Here is a 10,509-nt window from a genome sequence, read left to right on the forward strand (position 1 = left end):
ATGAGAAGGTGCGGAAGTGGCGTTTTGGGTTGAAGTCATTTCGGTTTGTTGATGAGTGACAGATTCCGAAACTGTATTTGTACTATTGATTTGATTTGGTATGGTACTAGTAGGATTAAGTTGAATTGCCGGATCGACAGTTGAGTTTGTGGGGTGGGATGGTGGAACAGATTGACTGAGATCTGTATTAATTGTCGGATCCAGCTTGGACAAGTGATTGTGGGGTAATCACTAGGGTTTGATAATGAACTGTATATAGTTAAGTACTCCGGAATTCGAAAGAGGATGATTGAATTGAGTGCCAGGGAGCCTGGGCTCATAACCTATAGGAATCTTAGATTCCTTGATCAAGCTTGATCAAACCAAACAACAGTTATATCAGTCAGTATTCAGTAATGAGGGATTGGACCGGAGTGAATAGTTGATATAAGTGTTGTAAAAGAAAAGCTTTCAATAAAGATGAATTTCTTATCAAACAACAAACAAACAAAATAGAAACAACAATCAAGTAGATCATACCTTGATCAAACCAAACAACAGTTATATCAGTCAGTATTCAGTAATGAGGGATTGGACCGGAGTGAATAGTTGATATAAGTGTTGTAAAAGAAAAGCTTTCAATAAAGATGAATAAAAGAAAGAAAGAGAGAAAGCTTTTCTCAAAGCAGATGGAATGATAAAGTAAGTTTAGCGGTACATCACGTGATTAGGTTTAGAAGTTACAAAGTTCGTGAGTATGACATGACAAATTTCATTACATATGTTGATTCATAATGTGTAAGTAATTAGAAAATAGAAAACGTTAATTGTGAATGTAATTTGTTCCAACAAGATGAAGATACTGAACTGACCTCAAATATTCACAACCTCATCGACCCCCCGGACGTACTTCAAGTGAATCTCAAGACGATTTATAACCGTTGTCACGGCCTGGTTACCTGCACTCGAGCTAGTCCTCAACGTGCTCAAACTTTCTCAAACATCGTCACGATGCGACGTCAACTTGCTGCTATCACCAACAACACCATCACCGACGAAGCTGCGAGTGCGAGAGCAGCAGAGGTTCAAAACAAAGATGAAGCTGTGGCTTACCTCATTGAAGACCCGACTATTGACCACATTTGGCTGGCTTGTCCAAAAACCACTGATACCGCGACTAAGCTGGTGGTTGATGTTGCCACGAGGTGGAACTCTTCCTACCACATGTTCCGAAGACTGTTGCGTCTAAGAGAGTCTTGTGACGAGTTCTGCAAAGGTCGAGACTTCCAGAAGTATGCTCTTACATCCCTCGAGTGGGATTATGGGAAGCAGATGTGCGACTTTTTGGAACCACTTAGCGAAGCTACTGAGATACTATGCAAGTCGAAGTTTCCAACAATGCATCAAGTAGTTCCAATATATGTTGTAGTCTTAAAAGGATTGAAATCTGTAAGTCTTTTTTTTCATAATCTCACTATTTTTTCAAACTCATTCAACTTTTTTCTTGTATATTCAGATTGTCCAACGATACGATCATAATCAATTGGCACCAGCTTCGAAAAAGATGATTAATAAGCTTGAAGATTACTTCAAGAAGGTCCTTCTCAAACCGGCACCAGTATGTGCGACCATCCTTGATCCACGTCACAAGTTACATTATTTTCAAGTAAGTTTTTTTTCAGCTTTTACTGTTTACTGATCAATCTTTTTTTTCACAAACAGGATCGAGCAATGACCTTCTCTGAGTATGAACTCTATGTGTCCGACATCCGCCTAATGTTTGAGGAAGAGGCAAGGCGATACGAAGTGAATGAACCTGTCGCCAATCAAGAAAGTACCAAAAAAAAACTGTGGCAACAACAACTTCTCAATATTTTGAAGAAGCGATATTCGGCACATGAGATACTCCACAGGCGCACTCGATTGCAAACAAAATTGCTCAATACCTCGGTGACAAGCTTGAATTGCGTGACATTGATGTGCTAGACTTTTGGAAACGGCGAGTTACAATCTATCCTGGATTGTCTAACATGGCGATGGCATTTTTGGCAATACCCGCGACCAGCTGTCCATCAGAGGGACAATTCAACAAAACCAAAAGGATTTTGAGTCCTCAGCGTACCAGCCTCTCATGTCTCCATGTTGAGACTCTTCTATGTGTCAAAGATTGGCACCGCGTGTTTGGGCCTTTAAAACTTGCTGGTCTTACTGAGGACGGTGATGAGGAAAGTGAAAATGAATAGTTTCCTCATGTCTTGTTTTTCCTCTTTTCTTTTACGTTGTTTTCTTTTCAATTTTTCTTCTTCAATGTCTTGAATTTACTTGAAATACACGCCAATACACGCGCCGATGCTTGCCTGCAAATATACCGGATATCCGGCGAACATTGATTTTTTTGGGCCCTTCATCCGACTACCAAACCGGCCGGATATCCGGCACCCCGGATGGCTCCAAGGACCCTTCCAACATCCGGATCCGTCGGAGTATCCGTCGGATACCCGACGGATATCCGGGGCCGGCTCTCAGCTTGAGGTTTTAGAAAATTTTGCTGTGCCCAATCCCTAATAAACCCAACTTGATGCCAAGAAAAAGCAGAGTGGTACAGCTGTTTCAAATGCAGAACCCTTCAAACAGAAATGGATTGTTTATATACCAAGATAACACCTTACTTCCTCAAAAATGTTTAAAGAGGATCTGTTTAGCCCTCAAATCTAAATTTAAAAACATACACCAGACTTGCATGAGACGGCCCAACCGTCTTCTGTCCAAGTGAAGACCACATCATGTCAATATTGTTCCTGTTCAGCTGTAGTTCATCTTTTGGTTTGTGAATGTGCTTTTACTTTGCACTTTCTTTCAATTTTGCTTTTGGAGCTCAGATAGTAATTGTTTTGTGATTCTATTTCTGCTTTTCGCATTCTGTTTTTGTTTGGACTTCAAATAACAAGAGCCCTTTTGGCTTTGTTAGTCATTGGCTGTGCTTCTTGAAGCAAATTCCTTTCCTTGTTTGCAAACCTTCAATCTTTGATAGTCACCATTTGAAAGCCTATATGCAGTTGGAAGGGCCACATTGATTAAATTTTCTTTTCCCAGCCATTTCAACAACGCCGCCTGACCAGTGCAATCACTTGATCACTCAACAAGTATGAAAATGGTCACTTTGCGCTTCTGTCTCTCACCACTAAACCATAATCACAGCCGTTATGGCCAATGAGGTCTTTCAATTGATTTCAAATCATCATTTTTCTCCTTGTATATGGATATCTCATTGCATTGTTTAGTCGTATCCCACTTCTTATAAGAGAAAACAAACATCAAGTAATTTTATAGTCAATTTCAACTTCTTTTCTTTAGGATCAACCAATAACAACAACAACTGAAACTAGACTTATTTCATTCACTTACAAATGAACATTTAGCAAGTTTACAAATATTAAATCACAAATTGAAATCAATTTCCTTATTAAATTCAATTCAGCCAATCAAATTAAGAAATTTCAAGTGGAATTTATTGGGAATGGAGTTTTGCATTCAATGGTAATAATAATGATAATGAAAAATCTTTATAACAGCTCACCTGTTGTGGGCATGCCCACATATTCTCTAGTGAACCAAAAATCAAGATGTTTGAAGTAGAATTGCAAAAGTTATTGGTGTTTTTAAAGTGCTGCAGAATGTTGTCTTCACAATCATGGGCCAAATTTCAAGTATTGTTACAGGTAGTTCTTTGATAATTTTAAACATTTATTGTCAGTACATTGAACAAATATCTTCATGTAGAATAAAAAAAGTACTCATAATGGAGCTCCAACATCCAGGAACAAGATGCAGATTTTTAGAATTTTTGCTCTCTTCCTGGTGTCTCAGGATTTTTCAACATCAATACTTTTGTGTTCTGCCTGGAAAAAATTATATTTCTTGTAGTAATTGTTCTGTCAATTCATATAAATCTTTGGTCCCACCCACCTCTCCCTTTTCTGTATTATTTTTATCTGCCTCATAGTAGATTTTTTATTACTTCTGGACCAATTGCATATGTACTTACAAAAATGTTCTACTATGGTCTGTATACATTAAATTGTCATTAGGGCTCTATTACCCAATTCTAGCAAAAACCTCTTATTGTGATTTCAGTTTGAAAAAACCAAGCAATCATACCTATTCTTCCTAATAGATTTCCCAAAATTTTGCCCTCCTATCTACACAATCTTTGCTGGTTTTCAAAAAAATCTCTTGGATTCATACCTGTTTCCAAAGGCCCTTTTTTTTGTAAAGAATTCCAAAATTCCTTCCATTTAAATAAGGACCCTCAAATGGGTGTTCTTGGACAATTGGGAGCAATCAAACATCTCAAAAAAATCAAAAAAAATGTATTTTTGCTTGAATTTGGTAGAAAAAAATTCAAGAGATAAAGTGAGAAAATCAAATTGAACCTCTGAGTCTACACATGGTGGATATCAGAGAATTTAATTGCAAGAAGAAGGTAAAATAGCAGCTGAAATTTTCAAAAAGAGTACAAAAAACTGATTTTCTTTTTTTGGATTTGGTAGAGATGAAGTTGAAGAAGTTGGAACAAAAGCATCAAATAGAATCTTCAGATAAGGCAGAGAGGATTTTATGACAAGCATTCAGAAGAATCAAGTTGGAAATTCCAATTCAAGAGTGGCTCATTTTTTTGAGCTTGAGCATGTTTGACAACAAGTTGATCAAGAATTGCCCTGATGTACTGTTCCTGGATCACAGCTTTCAACATAGCACAGCAATCTTGAGGAATCCATATGGTGTTTGCCTTTGGTCCAGTAATATAAATTGTGAGGTTGGGGGAAACACATAGTGAATATCTGCTATGTCAAGTCAGGTAAATTTGAGGCAAATCAGTTTTCTTCAAAACTACAAGGCACACTGAGATACCAGCACAACAGAGTGTTATTGGTCAAGTTGCAAGTACAGTAGCTTTTTGAGGGTTACCGTGTAGAACTCTTGCATAACTGGCTGAAAGGAGATCTGAGAAGGGAAAGAATGAAGACCACACAAAAATTAAGAATAAGTCTCAAGTGGTGAATGAAAGACTAATGCTGACTGGTTTGTCCAACAATAATGCTGGTTGTTGACTTTGCAGGATCTTCTTTTGATGAACTTGCAGATTTCTTTTGCTGCATCCTTGGATTTGATGATTGTGAAACTTGATTTAGTCTTTCCTTTTGTTGCGATTGCTGGATGATTTGTCCTCTAAATCATTTGTCAAGTCAATCTCAATCCATTTTGAGTTACCTAAAGTTCCTCTTCTATTCATATATATCAATGAAGACTTACAGCTGTAAAATTTACAAAGAAAATTCATATAACACAAGATAGCATGAATATGTCTCTGGTATGATCAAGATCAAACAGGAGGAGATGTGATTGAATGGTATCTATGACTTTGTACTTACCCTGAATTCCTAACGGACATGCTTGCACAAAGGCGTTTACAGAGGGCCACCACTTTCTTTCGGGATTGCACTTGAACCTTGCTCCATCATAGAGATCTTGTTTTGGAAAAGGTTAATTTCAAATGCAAAAAGCAGTTCAATTATCTTTCCACTTATTTGATATGATACAATTCCTCTTTCTGACATAAATCTACTATGAACAACATGCAATGCTTATATTGTCTTCATCCAAAAAAATAGCCTCTCTATTTTTCAAACATTGAAAACATTGAGAAAGTCTACCTATGATACATTCCTGAGATTATCTACCTGAAACAATTGGTAACAAACCACATAAGCAAATAGGAAATTTCTTTGGGAAGTGATCAAAATTATATTGAAATCAAATCTGTTGACCCTTACCATTTCTCATGTCAAAAAACCCCAAAGACCAAGACATCCCACAAAGCCAATCAAACAAATAATAAGGGTTATGTAGGTCAATTTTACAACCCCAATAGATTTTGCTTGAAACGACCAAAGAATTACGATTACTGATTTGAAGATGATGACCAGAATCATATAACTAATAGAGTTTGTTGCAGTTGGGTTGCTTTGAGTTGGAAATACTCCTTTAGCTAAGATCAAGGATAAAGTGACAGTCAACAAGGCTCTTTGAAAGATTCATCACAAGGTAATCAAATACAAAGGAACAATAGTCAGTTTCAAGTCTGAATACATCATCCAGAGGCGTCGATTATCTGGAAATCCAAGTATGAGACTGTCTTACGAATTTAATCGCCATATCCAAACAATAAACCAAGGGATTTGCCAAAGGGCAAGCCCAATGGCTTGCTCGACAGACTGCCTCTCGAGGGATTCCATCCCAGCCCGCAGCTGTTCGATTTCACCGACGTCTTCATCTTGTGAAGATTCGCGTCCAGTGAGGTTGGCTGCATCGGCTTCTATCACATGATAAGTTCCTTCTCCAATCTGAACATTGGACTTGATAGCGGATGTCAACTTGACGGGAGTACCTTCTGTACTCATTGAAAAAGTAGCAGTGTCTGGTGTTCGACTGACATCCGATGAAGATTGGAAGACTCTTTTATTTGAAGCCGGAGGCCCTTTTGACATAAGGTGATCATGAGCAGTCGAAGTAGTTTTTGAGAGGTTTGGAGATTGACCGTTCAAAAACAGCAGTGGCTCTTCAATACCGAGATGATCAGCTTCGGCCGCAGAGATAAGTTGACTTGTCGATTCCACAACTCGTGAACACTTTCCTTTCCCCGGGATCCCAGATTCCTCTTCTTCCTCTCCATTTTCCAAAAGTACATGCTTGTATAGCAAAACCTGATGTATCCAGTCAGAACAACCCAGTACAAGGAGCTCTAAGAGACTCCATCCTAATCCTACCCAAAAGGCGATGAAGAAATAGATGTTGCAATCAAATGTAGAATTTTGTCTTGCAGGAAAGCTCCTTAAATCATGCTGAAAATTTACATTGCTCAAAGAAGGTCGAGACTCAAGGTTTCGATCCTTTTGATTGATCAAAATAGCTAATCTGAGTAACTCGGTTAAAGTAACTTGGAAAATCAGACAGAGTGCTAAATATAAAGCGTTCCTCGAAGAATGTGAACGATGTTGTCTTCGAGAGAGGAATTGAATCAAACTCTCGACGATCGATTTCTTCAATCCAAAACAAGCTAGAAACCCCAAACATCCCATCCAGAAAGGTGTAAAGAAAGTTTTGAAGAATGAATAATATGAATCGAGTCCATTTGAATACCACGAAGAAATCGGTAGTAACGCGAGAACTGGAACGATAAGCAAGGAGAGTGGAATGAGAATGACTAGATGTGTAAATCGAAGTGAAGTCCAAGTTGGCGGTATCACTACTGGTTCATCGCTATCAGAAAGGTCATCAGACTGTCCGTCTTCCGAGAGGTCGCCTTCGATTGAAATTGTGGAGGAAGTCGTCAGCACTACAGGGTTGGCGATCATGATGAGGCAGCTGAGCGTTCCGTGTCTGATACAAAACAATGAAGTCTTATCTGGACATGGACACTTCTAGATAACGCTGATAGAGTTGAAGCTTGGTTGTTCTCCTTGGGATTGCTCATAATTATTCGCTCGTTGTGTATCATGTGTATGTAGGGCCGTGAGACCGTGAGCATGAGCATGTCATCAACCCGGGTGCGTGAGATCTTGACCCGAGTCAGGATCAAACTTTGGCGCCAGGGACTTTGTCAAGTTTGGTCAAGGTTTCTCAAAGACACTGACTTCCTTTGCACCGATCAGATGGCCGTCTCCCTTATAAGGTAACTTGTCTTCTCTTTATGTAGCTTGTCTAGATAGTGTTTTAACTGATCATGCAATTCAGCCAGTATGCACTTTTTTAAAAAAATGACCGTGTCAGATGTCTTGACTCTTTTGGCACAACTTACTTGGCAATTGGAGTCCAAGTAAACTCACGATAAAAGAGAAAGTGTACTGGTCTTCATGACGGTCATGACAAAAGCTAACAAAGCTCCTGGGCCCTCGCATGTCTCACAAGAACCCGCGATCTTTTAGGAACAACTCACCATATCTCTGAAGCTTGTTCAAGGGAAGCCTCCACACAAATCACAATTCTCTTTTTTTGCATCCACAATCAAGACTGATAACAATATTTTTCACATAGAGAGAGAAACAGTATAACATGATTTTAAATCAAACTTTGTGTAAGGATTTTTGGATAGCGCCAGTGATTTCGAAATAATGTGCCAACCATGGATATCGACATTTTAACCTTGCAGTCAGAGCAATCTCAAGATCCACAAACATGCCATTTTTTTGAGCCAGAATTTTGGCAGTCTTCACCACTTCATAGAGTACTGAAGAGTTCTTCACATTCTCAAACTCCACAATTCCAAGATAGATGAGGAAACTGTGAAAAATCTCTACAAGAGTATGTGATTGATCCATGGATCTCTCGTCCAGCTCAAGTAGCTTGGGTTCGGTGATTGCATTGAGAAGATTCTTGATTTCTAGGAGAGATGGTTGATTTTTCCATAAAATCATTTGTTGAAAAACCGGCTCATTGCCATGTAGTTGAAGTAAACGCTGAGGTGTAACTGAAATCAATTGAAAAGTCAGTATCCTTCCTGAAGATAAAATGAAAAGATGTCCAACTGACATGCTCTGAGCGCAATATTCATCCTCGTTGCACGCATATGAATGGCTATTGAAGTCACAGGGCTATGAGCTACGTCAACAAGCTCTGAAAACGCTACGGCCATCTTTGTTGCTTCATGACATAATTTTGGAAGATATATACACGTTGTGCTACCTCCCAGAAGAGTCATCTCAGAAGTTATGATATCAATCTTTACACGACCTTTCATTTCCTTTCTTATGACATAAAGTGCCTTGAGAAGTGTCATTTCATCTGCTGAAGTTAGATCCTTCATCTCTCCATCTTTCTTTTGAAGAGCCTTCTCAATTCCCGAAACCGTTTCTTTCAACTCATCTGCACTTGCGTTTCTTAACTCATGAGCCGATATGTGTTTTCCGCCAGTGGTTATTATATAGTGCGCTCTACGCGCCTCTATAAAAGAGATCTCAAGGACGCTTTCGAGTGTCGCTGAGTCCGATGGAATTTTGTATTTTGGAAATGATTTGAGTTTCAGATTCTATACCTGCAAGGATCCAGGGATCCAGCACACTACCTAGAAACATCAAAGCTGGGTACATTACCTGTTTCCAAAGCCAAAATAGGGTCGTAAAGATCTAAAGCAAACGAAAAATGATGATGAATACTAATTAATTAAATCAAGCTGATCATCGATCACTGACCTCTTATAATGAAGCTTTCCGGGGGTAGATTTGGATTCCAGACACTCGAGGCCGCTTCTGGATGAGATCGAAATTCTCTTTCAATAAATGCCACCATCTTGTGTACCTCCCACTTCCAGTGTGGTTGATAAAATTCATCTGGTGCTGAGTTTCTTAGGAGTGTAGACAAAGCAACCTTAACTCGTGCATAGTGGAGTGGATTGCTTTCACTCGTGATGAACTCTTTGAAAACGTTGATCATGAACCTTATACCTTGATTCTTTGTTGCAATGAGATTACGCATATGATCAATCAAGTAGTTCATGGACCATATTTGATCGCCTCCAATCAATCCTTGAAGGTGTTGTAAAATAACTCCGTTAATCTTATATTCTGAGAACTGAGTCTGGAGATTTGGATCTATAAGAAAACACACATGTTATTCTACCTAATTCTGTGATGCAAAAAAATCACAACAAACACTTGGATAAAAACTTCCGCCATGGCCGCTTAGGCGATGCACCATCTGATCCTCTTCTCATCAATGACACCTCATGCCTGAGCAAGAACCCATCGGCTCCCGAGTACAATGCCATGGTATTTTGCCTTTGAATTTCTCTGTACACGCCGACGAAGAACTGATAAGTTGAGAATTACAACTTATCTCGATCGGATCAATAAAAACTAGACCAACAGATCGCTTGTCAAGTACTTTCCTTTTCCTTTCAAAGTTGAATAATTTATGGATACTGAAATGAATCCGAGGATTTTATGAGAGAACAATTGGAAGAACATATACTATGTGAAGTCAAAGGTGTGTAACTCACAAATTGGCAAGTCGTCTGAATTTGAACGATATGAAAGATCGTTAACCTCCACGATCTCATTTTCTGGAATCCTAATCAAATGCTCCGAAGTTGAGGAGGAGGCCTCTGTGAGATCGGTCTCACAGGCTGGCAGAATTTTCTCTTTGTTCTTGATCAAATTAAACCCAGTGGAGATGAACGAGGGAGTTAGGCATGTAAGCATAAAAAGGATGAGGGTCATCAGCCTCGGCTTGACCTCCTTCCTTTTTGCAAACCCATGAAAGTGGTACATCACTGATCCAGGTAATTACAGAGACGCCGGTGATGTAGTCTTGGATACAACGATGATGATCTGTGTCTTTATATGCTATACATTCGAAACCAAAACCTCTCACCAGACCCATATGCGACGACGACCTCAGAGCGTTGCGGGAAAATATTTTCCCCGCACTGCTGCGGCTATCAGTCAGTTCGTCAGACTTCACCCACAGTTGAGT

The 10,509-nt window shown here is 39.2% G+C and overlaps 2 protein-coding genes across 2 annotated transcripts; both read right to left on the reverse strand.

Moving 5' to 3' along the window:
- Positions 1-5,515: 5,515 nt before the first annotated feature.
- MELLADRAFT_74183 (uncharacterized protein) lies at positions 5,516-7,471 on the reverse strand (the record flags this gene model as incomplete). Its single annotated transcript, XM_007406157.1, has 3 exons — positions 5,516-5,720; positions 5,814-6,063; positions 6,181-7,471. The coding sequence occupies 2 exons, from the start codon at positions 7,392-7,394 to the stop codon at positions 5,820-5,822; spliced, it is 1,458 nt and encodes a 485-aa protein (XP_007406219.1).
- Positions 7,472-8,102: 631 nt separating this feature from the next.
- MELLADRAFT_60262 (uncharacterized protein) lies at positions 8,103-10,304 on the reverse strand (the record flags this gene model as incomplete). The annotated part of the gene is made up of 5 exons (XM_007406156.1): positions 8,103-8,506; positions 8,569-8,979; positions 9,129-9,161; positions 9,228-9,626; positions 10,034-10,304. 5 exons carry the CDS (start codon positions 10,302-10,304, stop codon positions 8,103-8,105), a joined length of 1,518 nt encoding a protein of 505 aa, XP_007406218.1.
- Positions 10,305-10,509: the final 205 nt, after the last annotated feature.

This window comes from Melampsora larici-populina, assembly GCF_000204055.1.
Source record: "Melampsora larici-populina 98AG31 unplaced genomic scaffold MELLAscaffold_5, whole genome shotgun sequence".
NCBI lineage: Eukaryota > Fungi > Basidiomycota > Pucciniomycetes > Pucciniales > Melampsoraceae > Melampsora > Melampsora laricis-populina.